Source organism: Chiloscyllium punctatum, chromosome 1, assembly GCF_047496795.1.
Source record: "Chiloscyllium punctatum isolate Juve2018m chromosome 1, sChiPun1.3, whole genome shotgun sequence".
In the NCBI taxonomy this organism is placed as follows: Eukaryota; Metazoa; Chordata; class Chondrichthyes; order Orectolobiformes; family Hemiscylliidae; genus Chiloscyllium; species Chiloscyllium punctatum.
The window spans coordinates 53244055-53268991 of record NC_092739.1 but is presented as its reverse complement, the minus strand read 5'-3'; the positions used below and the strand labels follow the sequence as shown (position 1 = coordinate 53268991).

At 41.7% G+C, this 24937-nt stretch overlaps 1 protein-coding gene across 7 annotated transcripts in view; it reads right to left on the bottom strand.

Moving 5' to 3' along the window:
* slit2 (slit homolog 2 (Drosophila)) overlaps nucleotides 1–24937 on the bottom strand; it is a 461089-nt gene that overhangs the window by 80919 nt on the left and 355233 nt on the right. For all 7 annotated transcript variants that reach the window (XM_072562078.1, XM_072561956.1, XM_072561971.1 and 4 more), the window contains 2 exons: nucleotides 21170–21336; nucleotides 10274–10406 (listed from right to left, as the gene is read on the bottom strand). In XM_072562078.1, coding sequence (XP_072418179.1) covers nucleotides 10274–10406; nucleotides 21170–21336 — 300 coding nt within the window. The remainder of the gene's footprint in view (nucleotides 1–10273; nucleotides 10407–21169; nucleotides 21337–24937) is intronic.

Sequence of the window (24937 nt, the reverse complement as noted above, 5' to 3'; positions counted from 1 at the left end):
AATCTGTGAATAATTATTCTGATATGGCCCTGTAATTAATCCAAACCTTCTGCTTTTTGAAAACAAAATTCATCTCATAACAAAGGAAACATCAGTAACAGAACATAAGTGTAGGTAGTTTTAAACTACAATGACTGCATAACTACTGATGATGCAGTTGTTAAAACTTTGAGGGTGGTTTGGAAACAGTAACAACCACTGTACTCACCTTCCTGGCTAAAACAATCATTCCTAAAGCATAATCATCACCTGTGATTCCCAGCTTGTAAAGCAGTGAAGCTTGGAGATTGAATGACAGACATTGGTGCTGGATCATACAGTAAATGTGGCATTAACAGAACTGTTCAACTGGCTGGAAGAGGAGAAAATCTACATAGTATGTCTCCCACAGCTGAGCAAAGTAGTTGGTATTGATGGTGTCGAGAATGTGTTGCTGGGAAAACACAGCAGGTCAGGCAGCATCCAAGGAGCAAGAGAATCAATGTTTCGGGCATAAGCCCATCATCAGGAATGAAGTTTCTGGGCCAGGATTGAGAAACAAATGGCATGGGTGGGGGTGGGGGTGGTTGGGGGGAAGGTAGCTAAGAAAGCGATATGTGGATGAAAGTGAAGGAGAAGGTGATAGGTCAGAGGGGGCAGTGATGGACGGGTCCAGAGGGCGGTGCCGAGTTGGAGGCTTGGGACTGGGATAATGTGGGGGAAGGGGAAATGAGGAACCTGTGTAGTTGCAGGGTCCCAAGGTGGAATATGAGGCATTCTTCTTCCAGGCATCGGGTGGTTAGGGTTTGGTGGTGGAGGAGGCCCAGGACCTGCATGTCCTTGATGGAGCGGGAGGGGGAGTTGAAGTGCTTAGGGTGGTGGGGCTGGTGGGTGCGGGTGTCCCAGAGATGTTCTCTCAAATGATCCACAAGTGGGCGTCCTGTCTCCCCAATGTAGAGGAGACCACATCAGGTGTAACGGATGCAGTAGATGACATTGATGGAGGGACGGGTAAATTTCTGACAGATTAGATTAGATTAGATTCCCTACAGTGTGGAAACAGGCCCTTCGGCCCAACAAGTCCACACCGACCCTCTGAAAAGCAACCCACCCAGACACATTCCCCTACATTTACCCCTAACACTATGGGCAATTTAGCATGGCCAATTCATCTAACCTGCACATCTTTGGACTATGGCAGGAAACTGGAGCACCCGGAGGAAATCCACGCAGACATGGGTAGAATTTGAAAACTCCACACAGACAGTTGCCCGAGGCAGGAATTGAACCCAGGTGCCTGGTGCTGTGAGGCAGCAGTGGAAGGATCCTTTGGGGCCTTTAACGGAGGTGAGTGGTGTGGGCACAGGTTTTACACCTCCTGCAGTGGCAGGGAAAGGTGCCAGAGGTGGGGTGGGCTATTCCGGGGAGTGGAGTTGACGAGGGCATCATGGAGGGAATGGTCTTTCTGGAATGCTGATTGATGTAGCGAGAGAAATATATCTTTGGTGGTGGGCTCTGTTTGGCGGTGGTGGAAGATGATGTGATATATGCGGAGGTTGGTGGGGTGGAAGATGAGGACAGGGGAGTTCTGTCCTTGTTGCATTGGGACAGGTGGGGTTCAAGGGCTGTGGTGCGTGAAGTGGAGGAGATGCGCTGGAGGGCATCGCTGACCACATTGGAAGGGAAGTTGTGATCATGGAAAAAAGAGGCCATTTGGGACATTCTGAGGAGGAATTGGTCATCCTGGGAACAGATGCGGTGGAGGCAGAAGATTGGGAATTATTTGGTCCTCACCTTCACCCCACCAACCTTCCCATACATTGCATCATCCTCTGCCACTTCTGCCACCTCCAAACGGACCCCACCACCAAAGATATAATCCCCTCCCACCTGTATCAGTATTTTAGAGAGACCATTCCCTCCACGACTCCCTTGTCAGGTCTACGCCCCCCCTCACCAGCCCACTCCCAACTCCTGGCACCTTCCCCTGTCACCCAAGGAAGTGCAAAACCTCGCCCACACCACTCCCCTCATCTTAGTCCAAGGCCCCAAGGGATCCTTCTACATCCATCAGAAATTTGCCTGTATCTTTACCAATGTCATCTAATGTATCTGTTGCACGCGGTGTGGTCTTCTCTACATCAGGGAGACAGGACGCCTTCTTGCGGATCGTTTCAGAGAACATCTCTGGGATACCTGCAACCACCAACCCTACCAACCCATGGCTGAACACTTCAATTGCCCCTCCCACTCCATCAAGGACACGCAGGTCCCAGGCCTCCTCCACCTCCAAACCATTACCACACGACGCCTGAAGGAAGAATACCTCATATTCTACCTTGGGACTCTGCAACCACACAGAATAAATTTAGATTTCAATAGCTTCCTCATTTCCCCTTCTCCCACATTTTCCAGCCCCAAGCCTCCAACTCAGCACCGGCCTCTGGACCTGTCCATCACTCCCCCCTCTGACCTATCACCTTCTCCCTCACCTTCATCCACCTATCGCTTTCTCAGCTACCTTCCCCCCAACCCCACACCCTCCCATTTATCTCTCAGCCTGCCAGCCCACAAGCCGTATTCCTGATAAAGGGCTTATTCTCGAAACATTGACTCTCCTGCTCCTCGGATGCTGCCTGGATCTGCTGTGCTTTTCCAACACCACACTCTCGGCTCAGGTTTCTCATCATGCCAAGGTAAGTTTGAGGAGGGAAATTAAAAAACTGTGTAGGGCAGGAGCATACCACCATCCACAGTTTGTTCACCAACACCAGATACAGAAAGCTTTCTTACAGCCGGCTTCTTAATACTGAGACCCAGCTCTGCATTGTTGGCGTGGTAGCCAGGAGATGTCTTCACTGACCTTCACAACTCACATGAAGTCATTAGATTTCTTGTGATATAGAAGCCAGGTCTTTGGAACCAGCCTCTGAAAGTTGCCCTTTCTGGTCAGTTTTGCATGTTTCTAGAATCAACCACTGTTAGCTAATGGTTGGGATAGAGTGTTGCTGCTAATCCTCCTTATTATAAGGTTAGAAGAACAAAGAGCAGGATTAGACAATTCGGTCCCTCAAGCCAGCTCTGCTAATTGATATAATCATGATTGATCTCATCTCTGTCTCTACTCCACTTTCCTTTGCTCTCTCCTTAATCTTGTGCCCAAAATGTCAATTCTCCTGCTCCTCTGATACTCCCTAATCTGCTGTGCTTTCCCATAACCACACTTTCGACTCTGGTCTCCAGCATCTGCAGTCCTCACTTTCTCCCAGTATTGATGGTGTGTCAGAGACTAGTTAAGGTATGTTAAAAATAATGCTGATGCACTAGTGGTGATGGTGATAATGTGTTAGAGGCAGCGATGATGGTCCATTAGACCTAGTGATGATGGTCAATTAGTGGTAGTGGTAAAGGTGTGGTGGAGGTAGTGGTGATGATTGGTTAGCAGTAATGACGGTGTGTTGAAGGGAGTGATGATAATGAATCCGAGATAAATGGTTGTGATGTGTTTTAAAGGTGGACAAGGTTTGTACTAAGTTTACATGTTCTCTTCCATTATACCAACTAGAGGAATAATAGTTGATTTTGCACATTGTTCAGAAGTTGGCTGACCCTGTGGTACAGAAGCTGATGTGTTCCCGATGACCAGTGTTAATACACGATAGAGCCAGGGCCATATCCTGTCTTAGTCCCCATGCACCCACTTCCTGCAGCTCTACAGGTTACAGCAAAAATGAAGACAAGGAGCATTGAGAAGGTTTAGCTGGAAGCTATGTGCTCACTGAGACTGCAGGCAGAAAACAGAAGGAACAATATTTCTTCCTTGCAATGGAATAGTAATTCTTCTCTGACTCATTGATTTGCCATCAGAAAACATGGTGCATGAGAATAACAATGTCTATTAAAAAGTAATTTGTGAGTAAGAACAACATGTAGACAGAGTGCCTAACGTTTTGGGACCCTCCTTGATCCTAAAAATGTCGTGGAATACGATCCTAGATATTGATACAACTCCTTTCCTATTATTCTTATGGAAGCAGGGTCCAAAATGGCAATTCAGAGAAACACACCTATTCTCTTAGTGTATATTGCAAAATTAGGAGGACTCTGAAAGACTAAGAGAAATGCAAGTTAAATTTTCTCTTGCACTTAATGAAACAGACAGGAATTCTTCTGTGATGATTAATTCTCATGGAATCTTTACTAGGTGCTCAATAAAATCTACTCAGAAATATGGCTTTCCACTCCTTGCGGGCATGAGAATCACGGTGAGTGGGATGACTTAATCAGGCACGAATCCAAATCAGACTCTTCCGGCTGAGATGAACTCTTAAAATTAATTCCCCCATTCTTCAAATGGGTGAGATATCTTTCCCACAATTAGGTGGTCAGAAGGCTATCTGCATGCATTTGCATCTCAGTGATTGCACAACTTTCCAGAATTAAGTTCCCCTTTCCAATTAACTTCTGCTTATACAAGATACTCGATACTTCAGAAACCTGACTGCAGACTGTCTACTTAGCAAATTCTGTTTTCTGCCTGCAGTCTCAGTGAGCACATAGCCCTTTTTGCTTCCAGCTAAACCTTCTCAATGATCCTTGTCTTCATTTTTGCTGTAACCTGTAGAGCTGCAGGAAGTGGGTGCATGGGGACTAAGACAGGATGTGGCCCTGGCTCTATCGTGCATTAACACTGGTCATCGGGAACACATCAGCTTTTGTACCACAGGGTCAGCCAACCTCTATTGGCTCACAGCTGACACTTTATCAGGGCAAAAGACAAGCAGGTGGCTTTTGACAGAGAGGGACACTCTCTGTAGCACAGAGACAAGGCTCTGGTTGTCGGAAGCAATGAAATATCAGTGTCAAAGGTTGAAGGGCACTGTGAGGCCAACGTCATAGTTGGTGCATAGAAAAGCCAAGGATGAACCCAATGAGTCAGAAGATACCTCCACAGTCTTGGGACTGTGCCACTTATAATCCAAGAAATCGACTATGGTCAGCTGGAAGTTAATCAATAACCCATCTTATACAATCAGCCTGAGGGATGGGCTATCGTCAGTGAGGGATATTCCACAAAATCTGTCTGGGCAATGGGATATGGTCAGTCACATGGGCGAGTCAGACATAATCCATAAAGTAGCCAGGGTCCTTCCAAGCAGTCATCAAAGTTACAGACAGCTGAAATCTGGGTAGTAGCCTGGTGAGATACAGCAGCTGAAGGAATGACTAGAGCAATGGCGGGAATTGAATATAGGAGGGTATGATGGTGAGATAGGAGAGGGGACTGAACGGTCTCAAGGCAAGTCATTGTCACTCTGACTTGGATATGGTGAGGGACCCAAACGCTGTAATGAGATCAGGAACTGAGTAGCCCTAACGGAAACCAAGTCGTGTGTCAGTGAGGAGGTCATTCCTTTTGCAAGTGCTACTTAATAACACCACTGATGACACCTTCCATTACATTCTGGTCATTGAGAGTAGAATCATCAGGTGGTTATTAGCTGTGTTGGATTTGACCTGCTTTCTGTGGATAGGGGAAAACTGGAATTTTTTCACATTGTCTGGTCGGAGCCAGTGTTGTTGTACTGGAATAATGCAAATAATTCCGGAGGATACATCTTGGTACTTTTGCCAAAAGGTTGTCAGGACCCATTGCCTTTGCAAAGTCCAGTGCCTTTACATGCTGTTTCAAATGCTGAGGAGTGAATCAATTGGTGAAAGATCGATGTCTGTGATGCTGGGAACCTCAGGAAGAGGCTAAAATGGGATTATGTCCTTCATACTTCTGGCTGAAGATGGCTGCAAGTGCTTCAGCTTTGTCTTTTTAACTGGGCTCCTCTATTGTTGAGCTGTTTAATTGTCCAGCAGCACCATTCATAAGTGGTTATGCTTTGCCTGCAGAGCTGAGACCTGATCCTTTGGTTGGAGATCTCTTTCTCTCTTCTACATGCTGCATCGGCTCTTGGGCATGCAAGTAATCCTACATTGTGTCATGAATGCTTATAATATACTAGTTCATTTGAGAATTCTGATTTAGAGTTAAAATGGGCTTTCAGTTTTTGTTCTGAAAGGGAGACTTTATTTTTAAAATGTCAGGAAGTCATTTTTTGATCAGGGAGCTCAACAGCCTTTTTCATGGAAGCTTATGATTTAAGCTAAATGACCAGAAAGCTTCCTGGGAACATAATTTTTTTTCCCAAAGTGGAACTTATAGCACCAACAGAAAAGAGAAATGAGTTTTGCTATTCTGGCAAAAGGGCAGATTTTAGTTTGTGGAGGTCTTCAGGCCAATACAGCTTGAAAGTAGTCTTAAGTTGTTTTGTCGTTAATGTAGACAGAGCCCAAAAAAAGTCCGAGCTTTTCACTAGAGTTCAGTGAAGAAAGGTTGGTGGGTTATCTGTCTGTCTGTTGGAGAAGAGGAGGTAATCAGATCTGGGGAATGTGCAGGTGACATGAAAAGGAAACACTTAAAATCTCGTCAGTTGAATAAGAAATGTTAAAGTGAAGATTGGAGTGACATTTCACTGAATTGAGTACCTATAAAGGATAATGTTGAGGTAAATGCTTGAATCTTTCATTTTTGCTGTTTTGAGAAGATCTTTCAAGGTTGTCTTATATAAAGCTTTGCTCGTATTCCTTTTCCGTAATCAATGTATATTAATGTATATTATGTGGATAATTGTAATCAATGTATATTATTATGTTATAGATACGTTGGCAGCTTCATTGTGATTATGTTCAGTGACTGACCACCACTGTAACTAATTTGCAATAATAAAAATTAAGGCTAATTAGCAACATATCATTTTGGAATCTGTCTTGCCCATCAACACAATCATAAAGATTATAAAAAAATAGAGATTGCTGGAAACACCCAGTAGATCTGGCGGCATCTGTGGAGAAACAGAGTTGATGTTTTGAGTCCAGTAGACTCTCTTTTGGAACAGCTGTAACTTCACCAGGTTGACACCTTATTTTTAGCTATGTTTGCTGCTGATCCTGACATGCTCTCCTGCTCTTTTCACTGTACAAGGGTTGATGACTCAGTTTGTTGTTGATGGTAGCCTTGGGAATATGCCAGGCCATGGGACCACAGATAATCATTGAAAACAATTATGCTGCTGCTCATGGTCCACAGGATGTCATGGATGCCCAGTTTTGAGTTGCTCGATTTGCATCAAGTATGTTCCATGTGGTGGTAGTACCTTATAACATAATGGAGATAGCCTCAATGTGAAGACGGGACTTCACCTCCACAAGGATTGTCTGGTGGTCACTCCTATTGATTCTGTTATGGATTAACATTGTGATGCCAGGTAAATTGGTAAGGATGCAGTCAACTGTGGTCTTCCCTCTTGTCGGTTTCCTCACCACATGCTGAAGATGCAGTCTAACAGTTATGTCTTTTAGGACTCAACTTTCCCGGTCAGTAAAGATGCTACTGTACCAATCTTTGTATTGGACATTGAAGTTCCCCACCCAGATTCTGTGCCTTTGTCAACCTTAGTGTTTGTTCCAAACGCACAGAGTGCTGATTCATCAACTGAGAAGCAGGAGGGGGTGAGGGTTTAGATTAGATTAGATTACTTACAGTGTGGAAACAGGCCCTTTTGGCCCAACAAGTCCACACCGCCCCGCCGAAGCGCAACCCACCCATACCCCTACATCTACCCCTTACCTAACACTATGGGCAATTTAGCATGGCCAATTCACCTGACCTGCACATCTTTGGACTGTGGGAGGAAACCGGAGCACCCGGAGGAAACCCACGCAGACACGGAGAATGTGCAAACTCCACACAGTCAGTCACCTGAGGCAGGAATTGAACCCAGGTCTCTGGCGCTGTGAGGCAGCAGTGCTAACCACTGTGCCACCGTGCCGCCCACACCCCGTTTAAGGGTGTGGGGAGGAGGTATTAAACAGTAGGTTTACTTGCTTATGCTTGACCTGGTGTCATGAGATTTCATAGGGTCTGGAATCAATATTGAGGATCCTCAGGGCAGCATCCTGCCATCTGTATACAAATGTGCCACCGCCTTTGCTGGGTCTGCCCTGCTGGTCAGACAAGACATACCCAGGGATGGTGTTGATATTGTTTAATACATTGTCTGTAAGGTATAATTCCATAAGTATGACTATGTCAGTGTTGTTACTTGAATACTCTGTGGGACAACTCTTCCAATTTTGGCACAAGCCAAGAGGTCAGGAGGATTTTGCAATGTATGGCTTTGTCATTTTTGATGCCTTGTCTAATGTTAATTAGTTGTCCAGTCTCATTCCTTTCTTTAGATTTTGTAACAGTGTTTTATACAACTGAGGAGCAAGTTAGAGTCTTGCACATTTCTGGAGGCAAATGTAGACCATACCAGGTAAAGATCACAGTTTTTGTTCCTTTAAAGGATATTAGTGAACCAGATGAGTTCTTGCAATAACCAACAACTTCTTTCCAAAACTAATTAACCCCCATCTCTCCCACTGCACACACACTGTACCAAAGCTCATGTTCTATCACTCTCATTAGTAATGCAGGGATTTTCTTACAAGGAAAGCTTTAATTAGTTAGGTGTGTACTCAAAGAGTATAGAAGATGGAGAGGTGATTTTATTGAAACATACAAGCTTTTCATTGGGCTTGACAGGTTAGACTCTGAGGTTGTTTTCCTTTATGAGAGAGTCAGGTCGAGAGGGCGGAAGCTCAGATTAAGGGGTCACTTAATTAGGACAGAACAAGGAGCAATTTCTTCTTTTGAAAGGTGGTGAATCTGTGGTATTCTTTACAGCTGTACAGGCGGAGTCATTAAGTATATTCATGACAGAGAGTGCAGAGTTTTAATTTTTATAAGGGAGGTGATGCCTAATGATATTATCATTTAGCTATTAAGTTAAAGACTCAGCCAATGTTGTGGGATTTGGGTTGGAATCTCACCACAGCAGATGGTGGTATTTGAATTCAATAAGTATCTCGAATTAAGAATCTAATGACAACCATTAAACAACTGCCGCCTGTTGGGAAAAGAAACATCTGGTTCAGTCTTGTCCTTTTAGGGAAGGAAATCTGCCAGCCTCACTGGCCTGGCCTACATGTGACTCCAGACCCACAGCAATGAAGCTGACTCTCAAGTGCCCCCTGAGCGATTAAGGATAGGCAATGAATGGCTAGCCCAGCCAACGACACCCACATTCAGGTGAGTGAAAAGTCTGGTCCCAGACTGGACAGGTTTGAGAGATGACTTCCTGGTGTCATTCTCTGAAAGCAGGATCCCTCTTCCCTGAGTGACTGCCCAGCAGCAGTTGTCAAGAGGAGTCACTAAACCTGGGCACCAGCTTCTGACTTTTTGCAAGCACTTCTGGCTTGCTGGCATGACCTGGGAAGTTTCTGGTTTACTGTGTTGAAGGAATGTCCGGCTGACCTTTAAAAATGACACATAATCTTCAACCCCAGAACCCCAGAAGACCCTACCAGGAATCTGAAACAGCTTCTCACTTAGCAGCATGACTCACTGAGTCATTCTTGCTTGTACAGATAGGGAGACGAGAAGGAGGTAATCATGAGAGATAACTTGACCTTGATATTGGCAAATGTTTCACCATCCTCCATAATTGCTAATTTACCAAAATGGTAAATCTCAGCCCAGCCTTCAGCAAATGAAAGGTCATTTGAATTTAATGCCTCAAATTTTTCCAGATTAGGGCCATAAACAAAGTTCCATCCCCAGGTTTCTCACTTTTCATTAACATCATAATCTCCTCAATTTTTATGGTAGAGCTCAATGGAGGTTCAAGTGTGAGCTATGTATTGTTTTCAACCAGCAATTCAAATGATTAGAAAGTTACGCTCAATGCACATACACCTTTTCAATACATACTTCACATCAGAAATCAACGCTGTGTTCAGCTTGGACACTGTAACATTCTCATTTAATGGAAACTACAATTCAACACTTGCCATGAGCAGTCAGATGGAAATGTTAAATGTCTGTTCTTACGACTCTGTAGAACACCCTATATAAATGCACAATTCAAACAAAGAAACATAAAACTGCTCAATTCAGCAGAAGCTTTGTTTTAAAGAACAGACACATGTTAATACAGTGAAGCTAACCTTTACAATTTTCTTTTCCACACTGAGTAACAATTGCCTCCACAAAGGGAGTCATTGATGCCACCTTAGAAGGATCTCTCGTGCTCTAGATTACTTTCTTTGATCATCACTATCTGAACAATCCTTCAAAGCTGAAAATTCTCAATTATGGCTTTGATTATAAGCAGTATAAGAGGGAAGAAGTGTTACTCACAGTTCGGTAACATCCTTAGGGAGGCCCTTGGGTAAGGTCTTCAGTCCCTTGTTACTGCAACGAACCACAGTATCAAGGCACGTGCATTCGGCTGGGCACCGGGCAAGGGGTGAGCAGCTGTTGTCATCATTCCCTGGATTGTGGACAGAGAAGACGTACTGTGAGGCACACTAGGTTCATTCTTTCAATTCTAGGGGCAACTAGAAAGGATGGGACCCTGTTCGAAGTAATAGACTCAAGCTGTTCACATTCACTCACATTGTGGTACATTAGCATTATTGTACCAAGATATTAAAAAAAAACATCATGATGTAAAATTTTATTCCAATAATAATGGATACTTAGCAGTGATCTAATTGAGGCTTCAGATGTTATACAGGGAACATAAACTAGCTGTCAGTAGTTATAGGGCTGTAAGTCAGTCCAATCATTCAGATGACATAAGGAAACTGTAATAGTGAAGCTGAAACAAAATGGAATCATCAGCACCTGGCAGTATGGATAAGATTACTCTCATGTTAATGCAATAGTCTCCAGGTTTAGATTATATTTACATATTGCTTGAGAGTCGTCTGAACACATCACATTACCCAAACATCTTGACTAAATTTTTGTATTTGTTTAAATAATACAAGTCAAAAAAATTATGCTGCATGATGCACAAACATGTAATGCACTTTTTGAGAGTCCTGAGCCTTCGCCTATGTGACACCAAAACCAGAAATATAAAAGTAGATAGTTAGAGATTCTATAAATATTTAAAAAAGGAAAATAGTAATTAAACAAAGCATACAGAAAGTCTGAGGAATTAAACATATGAAATAAGCAAATGGCAGAGGTACTGAAGAGATACTGTGTGCCTGTTCTCACTATAGATGACACAAATAACATCCAAAATATTTATAAACTAAGAGGATGGAAGGAGAAACATAAAACAATTATGATTTACTGAAAAAGAAATGGATCTAAAGGCTGACAAGTTGCCAGATAAACTTCACCCTTGGGTCTTAAATGAAATGGCTGTGGAGGTACTGGATGCACACGTTTATTTTGCTGAAATTCCTAGATTTTGGAAAAGTTCCATCGGCTTAGATTATAATGAATGCATCTCCCTTTATTAAAGAAAGGATAAATATAGAAAGCAGGAAACTGCAGACCAGTTAGCTTTACATCTGTAATAAGGAACTTTTTGTAATCTATTATTAAGGAGGTGATAGTAAAGCACTCAGAAGATCTCAATGCAATCAGATAGAGTCAATATGGTCTTGTGAAAGGAAAAACTTAATTCTATTCTCAAAGAGATAAAAAGCTTTGTGGGTTAATGGGAACCTTCAGAAGGAAATAGACAGTAGGGATAAATATGCCATTTGCATGTTGATAAACTGTAATTAGTCTAGTATCATTAGGATCAGTTCTGGCTCCTCCGTTTTTTTTATTATCTATATTAATGACCTGGATCCAAAATGTGGTTGCTAAATTGGGTGAGAGACAAAGATAGGTAAAAGATAAAGTTGTGATGAGGACATAAGGAGTCCACAGATGGATATATAAATAGGTTAAGCAAGTGGAGAAAAACTGGCAGATATGGAAAAGAAAGAGAACTTGTCCATTTTGGCACGAAGTATTGAAAGTAACATTTTATTCAAATCGAGTCAGATTGTAGAACTCTGTGGCATAGAAGCAACTGTGACACTGGGTACATGAATGACAAAAGGTTAGTGTGCAGGTAGAGGAAGTGATTAGGAAGGGAAATGGCATGTTGTTATTTATTATAAAGGAAATGGAATATAAAATTAGAGATGTTTTCCTACAGGCCTGCAGAGTTTTGTAAAGAACAAAACTAGACCATAATGTACAGTTTTCATCTCTTTACTTAAGAAAGAACAAGAAAGTCTATTGCATTCAAGCAGAAAAGGTTCACTTGACTGATTTCTGGGATGAAGGGCTTATCCGATGAGGAAAGGTTGGAGAGGCTGCACTTTGCTCCATCTGAGTTCAAATGAAGGGGCTTGTGGAAGAAACTAGAATAAGGGAACACAATTTGAAACTAAAAGGTCTCTCATTTAAGATGAGAGGAGAACAATGAGGGCGGGGTCATTGAATATTTTTAAAGCTGAGATAGATTCTTGACTGACAAGAGAGTTGAAAGGGTATAGAGGTAAGGAGGAATGGGTGGGAAAGTCGAGTTGAGGCCACAGTCTGATCAGCCACAGTGTTATCAAACAGCAAAGCAACCTTCAGGCACTGAATGCCCTACTTCTGATCCCAGTTTGCCTGTTTGTATTGTATTCTCATAGTGAGTTCCGTGTGGCTACTGCAATGTAGACATTCCAAGACCACAGAAATGAATGTTAATACCTTGGCAAATGTATTATTTTAGGCCAACCTAGCTGTTGGTAAGCTTTAAAATACTTCCTTTCGCTGTCGCTAATAGCCTGACAGAGATACTGAGAAAGCATCCAGGATTAAAATTGATTCCTGTTTTTTGATGATGCCATCAAAGGAACTTTTGTGAAAACTAACCAACGATTAGAACAAGATTTGGTTATGAAGCTCACAATGTGTAAGCATTAAATATCCCAAATGGTCTGTCTGTTCTCACTGTAGAGAATGACAGACACTATTATTACTGGCTTTTCGCAGAAAGAGATTATTTATGGATCAAACAAAGCAGCAGATGCAGATCTCCCTCACCACTCAAAGATATCTATCGAGACCACACAGCAGGGTACTGACACATCCTGCAAAAATGGCTCTGTCCCATTTAAAACAAAATGCTGCAATGTATGCGGTTGTGGAAGGTGATAGGACCCTCCTGGTAACCTACCTTCTATTTCAACAGTCTGAAACAGGGAGCTCAGTACTCGACTGTTCCTTCATTTAATTTCAGTCATCTCACACCTGCACCTGAGTTTCTTTTTTTCTAAATGTTTGCCTCTTTTCGACCGAGAGAAACATAGAATCCCTGCAGTGCTCAAAGAGGCCATTCAGTCCATCAAGTCACCAACCCTCCAGACAGCGTCCCATCCAAGACCCACTCCCCTATCCTATCCCTGTAACTCTGCATTTCCCAAGGCTAATCTACCCAGCCTGTACATCCATGAACACTATAGGCAATTTAACATAGCCAATCTACCTAACCTGCACATCTTGGACTGAGGGAGGAAACCAGAGTACCTGGAGGAAACCCATGCAGACACGGTGAGAACGTGCAAACTCCATGCAGTCGCCTGAGGATGGAATCGAACCTGGGTCTCTGGCGCTGTGAGGCAGCAGTGCTAGCCACTGTGCCACCCTCAAATGGCAATGCTTGGCAATAGCTGTACTTACATATTCAGTATCTCAAAGCATTCAGAATTTTTGTCATTCAGTCATGATGCTCAGTTTAATCATCCCAACCACTTTAAATTTCATTGACACAGCATTTTCAACATCTAATACTAAGGCTAGAGCTTGACTTTGTGTGACAATATAAAATTGTGAGAAATAGGAAATAGTCTGATGGTTTGCTGTATCACCTGTTTCCTACGGTTGGAGATCTAATTGAGATATCAGGAATCCAATGGAGATATAGAAGGTACTAAAGAGGATTGACAGACTCAATGTAGAAAAGATGTTTCTTCAAATGGGACAATCTAGAACAGGAAGTCACAGTTTCAAAATGTGGGGTAGTAGATTTAAAACAGATGAGGAGAAACTACCTTTCCCAAAGGGTCATGAACCTGTGGAATTGAATACGTTTAAGGAGGACACAGACAGAGTTTAATTAGTAACGGGTTGAGCAGTTATGGAGAGTGGACAGGAAAGAGGAGTTGCAGCCAATAAGAGATCCGCTGTGATCGTATTTATTGATGGAGCAGGCTTGAATTGCCTACTCCTGCTCTGAGTTCTTATGTACAAAGCCAAGGTCTGAGGCCATGTGCATTCCTAAAATAAGTCTGAGCCTGCACATTCTTCTGGTGAGTAGACCGTATAAAACTGCACATAAGCAACACACTGCCACTGCAAACCACTGAGTCATGCCAATTAATATTGGTTAAAACACCACATGACAAAGTGAGCAAGCTTTCATAGCACAGAGAATAAGAGTCACTGACATAATTCAGTATTGCAAATACGTTATCGGGCCAGCTGAGCTAACTGACTCTGACATAGAGGCAGTAAAAGTCACTCAACTTGACAACAACTTCAGTGACATTACCTAGAGTTGCAGAGAAAGAGAGAGAGAGGTGGTGGTTGGGGGGAGGTTTGGGTGAAGAAATGATGGTGAAGAGTTGAAAACAGTTGATATTTTTATGTATGTTCCCCACAAGGACATCAATTATTTTTCCCTCGTGGTGCATACTAGAAAATTCATGTTTTGCCAGGAACAGTGGCAATTCCGTTAGTGCCAGGAAGCAGTTTTCATGCCGTCAATCCTGATGCTCAATGTATTTACTTCCTTGTACAGGTATTCCACTTACACCTGCAATGATTGTTTACAGGCCATCAGTGATTGCAGGCTTGGGAGATTCACTCTGAAGATTAAACTGGATTTGGCCCAGGTCCAGCTGTACTAGGCAGCAATATAAATAAAGCATAAGGACTGACAGCTTGAAAACTGGTTCCTCACAGAAACTCCACTGTTGTTGAAGGGAGGAAAAAATGTGTTTTCAAACATTTGTCATCGACAAGAGAAACTCTTACTGTTGTAGCTGATAACTAGAATTCAAAAACATTTAAAAACACTTCGGTTTCCACAAAGCAATACAACTCTGGCACAGGACAGGGAGGTGAGATTTACATGATATTACTCAAAGTTGAATTCTGAACCATAATCAAAGACAGTGCCTGTTGAAATTTTCTGTAAGCATCTTAAACTGGGTGAGGCCTCCTCATCGGAATGTCAAGTCAGCAAGTTACATCAATGATTTGTATAAACTGTGGTAGATGCAGAAAACATAATTGGAAAGAGTCATCAGAATCCAAAAGTATAAAAAAAAGGTCAGTTTTCAGGCATGACTCTTTCCTCTAAAAGGTTGAGTTTTACACATAAATGTTGCACTGCATTCCCCAGTCAGGATCTCCTGGCATTCTGTGTGGGATGGAGATTCTTCTTAACTCATTTTTTCACCCCAATGAAAGTTGACAGATATACAATCTCCAGCTTTGAATAGGGACACTCAGCTCATTACCTCTGCTGACTCTCTGAAAGAACTATCAGATTAATTTCATTCACTTGTCCTTTCTTTGCTGTCCTGTATGTTTTACTTCCTCAAGTACATATTCAATTGCGTTTTGAAAGTCAGTGCTGAATCTAATTCCATCATTCTTTCAAGCAGTGCGTTTTATAACATAGCAACTCACTGAGTGGAAAAAATTCTCATCTTCTTTTTGAAACTTTGCCAATAACTTTCAACCTGTGACTCTGATTACAAACCATCTGATCAGGGTGAATGGTTTCAACATTTCTGTGCTTGAAGAATATTCTGGTTTTGTGCTTGGAACTCCTTCTCGTCATCTCTACCACATAAGCTGTGGTGATATGTTATTATTCAATTAGGGGGTCTGAATGGTTGTGGCAACAGGAATGTTCACATACACGTTGTAGTCTGGAGGTATGGACAGTAACTGCAAAGGTTCCAGCATTGTTTTCATCACTTGATTAGGAATCTACTTCCACCAATTTGGCATGCATAGGAAGTATTTGCGGGCTGATGCTCAATCTGCTTAATTAAATTACGAATACACCTTCTTTGGTCATCAAGTTATAGAGTCATAAAGATGTACAACATGGAAACAGACTCTTTGGTCCAATGTTTCCATACCAAGTAGATATCCCAATCTAATCCATTCCAACCTAATAGTACTCGGCCCAAATCCTTCTAAACCCTTACTATTCATATACCCATCCAGATGGCTTTTAAATGTTATAATTGCAACCAGTCTCCACCACTTCCTCTGGCAGCTCATTCCATACACGCAACACCCTCTGTGTGAAAAAGTTGCCCCTTAGGTGTCTTTCATATCTTTCTCCTCTCACCCTAAACCTAAGCCCTCTGGTTCTGGACCCCCTCACCCCAGGGAAAAGACCTTGTCTATTTACCCTATCCATGCCCCTCACGATTTTATAAACCTCAATAAGGTCATCCCTCAGCCTCCGACACTCCAGGGAAAACAGCCCCAGTTTATTCAACCTCTCTCTGTAGCTCAAAGCCTCCAACCCTGGCAACATCCTTATAAATCTTTTCTGAACCCTTTCAATTCCTGAGGAATGACCCAGAACTGGAGCACAGTTTAAATTCATTAAGAGGATGTGAGCTCCACTGGCTGTTTCTAGCATTTATTACTCATTTCTAATTGCTCAGAAAAATGTTATGGTGATCCACCTTCTTGAACCATCACTGCCCTTTAGACATAGGGACCCCCATGATCAGTTCCAGGATTTTGACTCAATGACAATGAATGAACAGCCATATATTTCCAAGTCAGGATATTCAGTGACTTGGAGGGGGACTTTTAGGTGATGAGGCTCCCATGTATCTGCTGACCTCCCATGTATCCTTGGCCTTCTGTATGGAAGTGGTCATGGGTTTGGAAAGTACTGTCTAAGAAACCTTGGTGAATTTCTGGCGGGCATTTTGTAGGCAATACACACTGCTGCTACCATACAGTAGTTGTGGAGGGAGCTAATGTTTGTAGCTGTCATACCAATCAAGCAGGCTGCTTTGTCCTGGATGATGTTAAACTTGATGAGTGTAATTGGCGCTAAACTCATCCAGGAGAAAGTGAGTTCTGCAGATGCTGGAGATCAGAGTTGAGAGTGTGGTGCTGGAAAAGCACAGCAGGTCAGGCAGCATCCGAGGAGCAGGAAAATCGATGTTTCCAACCACAGCCCTAGTGAAGAGTATTCATCAAACTTCTGACTTGAGCCTTTACATTATGGACAGTCTTTGCTGGTTCAATAAGTGAGGAACATGCTACAGGATTCCTAGCCTGACATGTGCTCTTGTAGCCACTATGTATATATGGATAGTCCAGTTCAGTTTCTGGTAAATGATAACCATCAGAATGTTGGTAGTGGGGCATTTGGTGATGGTAACATTGAATTTCAAGGAGAAATGGTTAGATTCTCATTCTTGTTAGAGATGATCATTGCCTTGCACAAATGGCACAAATGTTACCTGTCATTTGTCAAACCTGGATATTATGCACCTATTCTACTTCTTACCCTAACGATATTGTGCAAATCTTGTTGCATTTGAATGTGGGGGGATAGACTCTTACCTCAGGGGTCACAAATAGTGCTGACTGGTGTGCAATCATCGGTGAACATACTCACAGCTGATCTTATTGTAGAAGGAAGTTCTTTGATGAAGCTGCTGAAGATGGTTGGGCCTAGGACCCTACCCTGAGGAATTCCTGCAGAGATATCCTGGAGTTGAGATGACTGACCTCCAACAACTACAGCCATCATTGTCTATGTAAGGTAAGATTCCAACTGGTGGAGAGCTTTCTCCCCGTGTTTCCCATTGTCTCTAATCTTGCTGGGACTCCTTGATGTCACACTCGGTCAAAGGCAGTGTTGATGTTAATGGTTGTGACTCTCACCTCACCACTGCAATTTAGTGTTTTTGTCCATGTCTGAACCAAAGCTGTAATGAGGTCAGGAGCTGAGTGGCGCTGGGAGAGTCCAAGCTGGGAGTCACTGAGCAGGTTATTAGTAAGGAAGTGCTGTTTTATAATGCTGTTGATGACACCTTCCATCACCTTCCTAATGATCGAGAGTTGGTAATTGGCAGAGTTGGATTTATCCTGCCTTTTGGCTACAGGACATAAGTCGGCAATTTTCCACATTTCTGTGTAGATGCCAGTGTTGCAGCTTTATTGGAAAAACTTGGCTGGGGAGGTTGGCAAGTTGCAGAGTTGCTGTTACTTGACTATTTTGTGAGACAATTCTCCTAATTTGGTTCCAGCCTCCAGGCAGACTTTGCAGAGCCAAATATTTTCTGCTGTCATTTCTGATACAGAGTAGCCCATCAAGCGTTCTTCCTTTTTGTGACAATTTAGTGATTGCTACAACTGAGTGACTTGCTCTTGGCCATTTCAGAATCCACCACATTCTGTGGGTCTGAAGTCACATGTAGGTAAGATTCAGTACAGCAAACAAATTTTTCACTTCGTGAATCAGATAAGAATTTATGGCAATAGTTTCATGGACTTCATGAGGCTTTTAATTTGAGGTTCAAATTCCATGGACTGCCATGGTGGCATTTGAACCCAGATTAGTAATTCGGCATCTGAGCTACTCATCCAGTACAACATCACTGCACCATAGTCTTCCCTCAAAGACAGGATGCTATCAATTCCTACACCAGACCTAGACACAGTCATATGTATGTTACTCTCAGTAAAAGCAAAGAAGCATTTCATGTATCTCCTACTTCCACTAATGTTTTTGGCAGCATCTTAATGCCTGTACTGATGGACTAACTATGTTATCTCAGGTTTACACAGTTCAGGAGGACGAATCAGTTACAGTATCAAACAGTGCCAAATCTTTCTTTCCCCAAATGTTGAGTTTGCGGTAGCAGTCTCAACATAGACAGAAAGTTGGCAAAATGGATATAGGAATGATTCATTTAATTCAGGATCAAAACAATGAATGAGGCACACGCGTCTTATACAGCACTATTACATGCCATCCACCAGATGCATTGCAGGAACTTAGCAAGGTTTCTGTGAGAGCATCTTCTGAACCCGTAACTTCCATCCTCTATGTGGACAAAGTTAGTAAAATGCTGAGGAGTAGCACATCCTGCAAATCCTCCAAGTTGCATACCATCCTTAACTAGAACTATATCGTTGTTCTTTTGCTGAGTCAAAATCCTGACACTCTCTTCCTAACTCCCAAGGACAACAGCAATTCACCACCAACCTCTCAAGGACATTTAGGGATGGACAATAATGCTGGTGTAGTCAGCAATGTGCACCAAAGAATTAAAACAAAACATGCCTGTGATGGACCATCTGATACAATGCAGAGGGATTTTTTGGTGCATCCACACCTGACCTTGTTACTTCAGAAAGTGAGATTTATGCCATTTGTGGATTCCATGTCTTGTTTTTCTGTCTTGAATCAAAGTGATTATGGGAAGGTGGGGACTGAGGACAGGGTTTGGGGGTGGATGCAAGGGGGTAAGGATGAACCACAAAAGGTGGAAGCAAGAGGCCAGCAGGGAAAGCAATGGAGCTATGCAACCATGGGATGGCAGCAGAGAGTATGACATCAAGCAGAAATGAAAGAAAGCGATACTCGGATACAAACTTGAGGGATTTGAACGTAACCTACTTGTTGAAAATTTGAGAAAATTGGGTGAAATTCTAGTTTTACACCCTGTTCCATATGCTTTGCATTAAATTGGTTGGCAGTGAGTTGCATGGGAAGAAGGAGCTAAATAAGAGGAAGAATTATGGTTGGAAACATTGATTTTAAGCATAAAAGCGCGCCCAAGAAAGTGTTAAAAGTGTGCCACTTCAGGATTCATATGTGTGAGATTTCTAACATATTTGAGCAATAGGTGGCATTTAATTTCGAAGCTGAGTGGTCAGATGGATGCAGGGATCCTTGCCAGTCAACCTGGTTGGTTGAGCTTTGCCAGTCTTATACAGGCAGATCGGTGGAATACTGTACACAGCAAAGATAATTCTATCAAAGGAAGGAATGGGGGAAGAAAGGCAGACATTTTCAGGTGAACGTCTTTACTTGCATCATGGTTTGTTCCACATAATACAAAGCAAGTTTTCAGATTCAAGGGGAGATTTACAATTGGTTTCAGCATGAAAAGAAACAAGGGGAAAACAGTTAACTACTTCGAATTAAACAGTGACTACTGTCAAAGTGGAAGAAACAGATGGTCCAAATTCTTCAAGTCTCTGGCTACCCGGTACGAAACCATGTGTTTCTGCCCATCTCACAGCATTACTCTTACAAAACAGATGCCCAGTAATGGAAAATTGCACTTTGAATTAGTCATCCACACTCCAGATGTGTTTTGTGTGCACGTATTTTATACAAATCGATTCTTCATGCCCCTTGGAGCAAATGCCATTATCATGTCATCCTAGAGGGAAAGCTGTGGCACAGTGTCAAAGCATAGTCACAAACTGCGTCCAATGTTTTATTCATGGCACTGAATTAATGCAGATCGATGCCCAAGATAAGCTTTCCAGGAAATCACAGCACTAAATACACACATCGACATGCATGAGCAGCGTGTGACAGGAAAAACAGGCATGAATAAATAGTTACACAGCTCCACAGATTGCTCGCGGACATCACACTCCACATGAGACACACATCATGCATAACAAGCAAGTTACCCGCAACCATACAAAACTCTCAACTCACAGTGAAATGATTTGGTGTTATTTCCACTCAGTATTTATATGGAGAGAAACTTCATTTGGTCCAATGATTAATTACAACAGTTACACTCTTCATATTCACATAATGAATCAGCATTCACACTTGAAAATATTCAGGTGCTGTATTTTACAGTCTACAAAATGTATCTTCAATTCTAAAAACAGGTGAGGCATATGCAATATGTTGTCAAGTTCAATAAATTCAGATTAGAAAATGTTCTTTAAAAAAAGCTGCTACATTTTGAAAGTTTAGTTTCTCATTACAGTCTCACACTAACAGTTTAACAACCATAGATGAGCTCACTGCTTTGCAGTCACTTCGAATGAAGTCTTTATTTACAGATGGAAATTCCAATGACATCATTCGTATACCTTGTGATGAGTTTCTTGAATAACTAATAATATCGACATAATCATATTTTACTGATAGTCAAATCTTGTGATGGACTAAATGTAATCTTATAATAAGAGCAAGGATAAAATGCTTACCATCATCACATGTGAAGTCCTGGATTGCCACATCCTGGATAGGAATTTCCTTCAAGAAATAGGGCTTCTGGCAACGAGGGTTTCCGGTGACAATGCGTTTCTTTCTCAGCCATTCACCCAACCAGGCCAAATGACAGTTGCAGTTAAAGGGATTGGCTAGCAGATTTCTGAAGAGACCAATGAGGAATTAATCACTGAGAGAATGATGTTAAACGTATAAGTAATGTATCATAAGTCAACGTATAATAAGAAAAGTATTATTCCAAAGTATGGCTTTTGGCATACCTCGTGTCAGCTTGAAATCTTGTTTAAGATACAGTTCTAAACATGCAGTGAATTTTATTTGAATTATCATACAAGGTGTAAAGTTGCAAAATCACCACTTATCGTTTAGGTAAATTGCTGTAAATGCAGTCAAATGTTAATAGCTACATGAATAATACATACAATCAAGGCACAAATGACCAAAATGATTTTAAACACAAAATATTTTTAATTGCCCAGCACTGCTATATTGTTGGCATCCTATAATTTAACAGAGCCCGAACAAATCATAATTCATGGCACATTGTCCAATGTAAATGCAAGTGAGATTGAACTGGTGTGGATCAGGGTTACTTTCAGTTATATCACCAGTGATAAGATCCCTATTTTTCCATTTATTTTCTATTACAAAACCTTGATTTATGGTCAAAGAATGTAGTACAAGATAAGATTACTGAGGTTGAAAACTGTCAAAGAGAATTGATGCAAATCTAATTAGAAAGTAGTGATTAAGTGACACCAAACTTGGCTTAAGTTGCTTGCAGCTTGCAGAAAGAAAGGAATAAATGAGGGCAGCATTTCCATGTATTATGAATTCGAAACAGTAGGACAGATAAATAGAAAATGAATCAAGATTTGAAAAGAACTTGATTGCGCAAAGTGAAGAAAAGATCTCTGATGCAACTTTTCAAGTCTATAAGAAATGAGAGAAATATTTAGAAGAGCTCTAATTCCCAGAATCACTGCCATGAAATTGAGCACAAAGAGAAATTGTGAAGCAAATTAAGACCAAGAACTGTGCATGCTGGAAATCTGAAACAAAAACAGATTTGGCTGGAGAAACTCAGCAGGTCTGGCACCATCCGTGGAGAGAAAGCATAGTCAATGTTTCAAGTCCACTGACCCTTCATCAGAATTCAAACTGTGAAGGACTGACAGAGAAGTTGCAATTTAAAGTTGGAAATGGGACTTCCTTCAGATGACAGGAATAGGTCATCTAGCCCCTTAAGTGAAAGTGAGGGCTGCAGATGCTGGCGATCAGAGTGCAGAGTGTGGTGCTGGAAAAGCACAGCAGGTCAGGCAACATCTGAGGAGCAGGAGAATCAATGTTTCGGGCATAAGCAATTGCAGTTAAAGGGACTGGCTAGCAGATTTCTGAAGGGACCAATAAGGGATTAATCACTGAGAGAATTATGTTAAACTTATAAGTAATGTATCATAAGTCAACATATAATAAGAAAAGTATTATTCTCCTGCTCCTTGGATGCTGCCTGATCTGCTGTGCTTTTCCAGCATCACACTCTCGAATCTAGCCCCATAAGTCTGTTCAATCATTCAGTGAGACGATGGTTGATCTTGATCTAACTCCAGATGTCTATCCTTGCCCTTATTGTTTAGTACCTTTGACGTACAAAAGAAATACCCTCAGTACCATATTTAAAAACAAGAAGTGATAAAGTATCAATCGCTGCTTATGAAAGTACCAAGCTTCCTAGTTCACTTTTAAAGGCCTCCCACTTGCCTAATTGTGCTCCTGAAAATCCTGACTCTAATTATTAGCTCATGCCTCTTCTCCTCGACTTGCCAATTGGCAGATACAGCTTTCCTTTATCCACCCTATGTTGTTCCCCATAATACCTTACAGCATTTTGAGTTCCAAGGAATTCTTAAATTAAGTAACCACTTGGAATGTAATATTTGAAATCCATTATGCTTCAGGTAGATTGAAACTCCACTCCTTCCAAGGCCAATATACCCTTGCTGAAGTTGGGTTCCCAGAACTGCTGTAAGTTTTCTACATATGGTCAAACCAGGCCTTTATATTTCTGACACATAGCCTCAGCTCCCTTGCATTCCCTTCCTCTAGCTCTAAAGACAATTTATTCTTTTGATTACTTTTTGTATCTGTTTCATGATCTATGTAGACAAGGTACAAAATCTGTTTTGACCTCCACTATTTCTAGCTTTTCAACACTTAGAAAGTATTCTATTCTATTATTTTAGATTTCAGAAATCTATTTTAGTAACACCAACCCAACACTTAATGATGCAGGCTCATACAATACAAAATTGTTACGAGGAAGTTGTTACCATAAATGGGAAATTTCACACTGTTATGGGGAAATGTTTTTCTGTGATTTGGACTGAAGCACATTGTGCAGACGTTTAGATGGAACTCAACTTCATATTCCATTGTGCAATAAGTAATCCTGAGGTGTTCAGTGCTGGTGCTAGATGCCTGAAATGGAAAATAGCTTCTTTCCTTGTATGGTCACACACCTTATATAATACAATAATCAGACATGTTGGCATTAGAGAATAGCTTTGAGACTCTTTTGAAGGAAGGGACACTTGGATTTGAGCTAAGCTGAGTGGTAACAAATATAAAATCATAAAACAATCAGGAACTATATCTAGTATCCTCAACTTTATTAATATGCGCATAGAGTATGACAACAAGGAGGTCATATCGAATTTAGCCTGGATGCTTTTTAGACTTCACTGAAGTAATGTATACAGTTTTGGGTACCACATTATAAAAAAGATGTGAACACACTGGAGAGAGTTCAGAAGTGATTTGTAAGCATGGTTCAAGGGATGATAAATTTCAGTTGTGAGGATAAATTGAAGAAATTAGGTTTGTTCTCCTTGGTGGCTAAGAGGAAATTTCCTAGACGTTTTCAAAATTTTGAAAAGGTTGGACAGACTGGATAGGGAGAAACTGTTCCTGTTTGTAAAAGGTTCAAGAACCAGAAAATTAAAGTTATTTGCAAAAGATGCAAATGAGAGGTGAGAAAAAAAACATTTCCACACAATGAGTAGTCCGAGTATGGAATACACTGTCTAGAGGTGTGCTGGAACAAAGTTCAACTTGGACATTCAAGAGGGTATTGCATGATTATTTTGCTAGAAATATTATGCAATGATCTGGTGAAGCAGGAGACTAGCAGTGGTAAAGATACTCATTTGAAGAGATGGTACAGACAGGAAAGTGTGTTCAGGAAAGTTTCCTCAAACAATATAAAGAGGGCCCTGCTTGGGAAGGGGTAAAGTGTGACTTGCTCTTGGGAAATGGGGCAGGAAAAGTGACTGAGGTGAGAGTGGGGGAGCACTTTGGGACCAGTAACCATAGTTCTATTAATTTTAAAATAGTTATGGAGAGAGACAAAACTGGTCCACAGGTTCAAGTTCGAACCTGGGGCAAGGTGAATATTGATGGAATTAGACAGTAGCTTGCAGGGGTTGATTGGAGTAGTTTGTTTGCAGACAATGGGACCTCCGGCAAGTGGAAGGCCTTTAAAAGTGAACTAGCTGGAGTTCAAGGTCCATATGCTCCTGTGAATGTGAAAGGCAAGGTTGGCAGGCATCGGAAACCCTGATTGACAAGAGCTTTGACCAGAAGAAAGGAGGTATGACTCAGGTACAGGCAGCTGGCACCCAGGGAATCCCAGGTATACAGGGAATGCAGGAATTTACTGAAGTTGGAAATCAGGACGGTGAAAA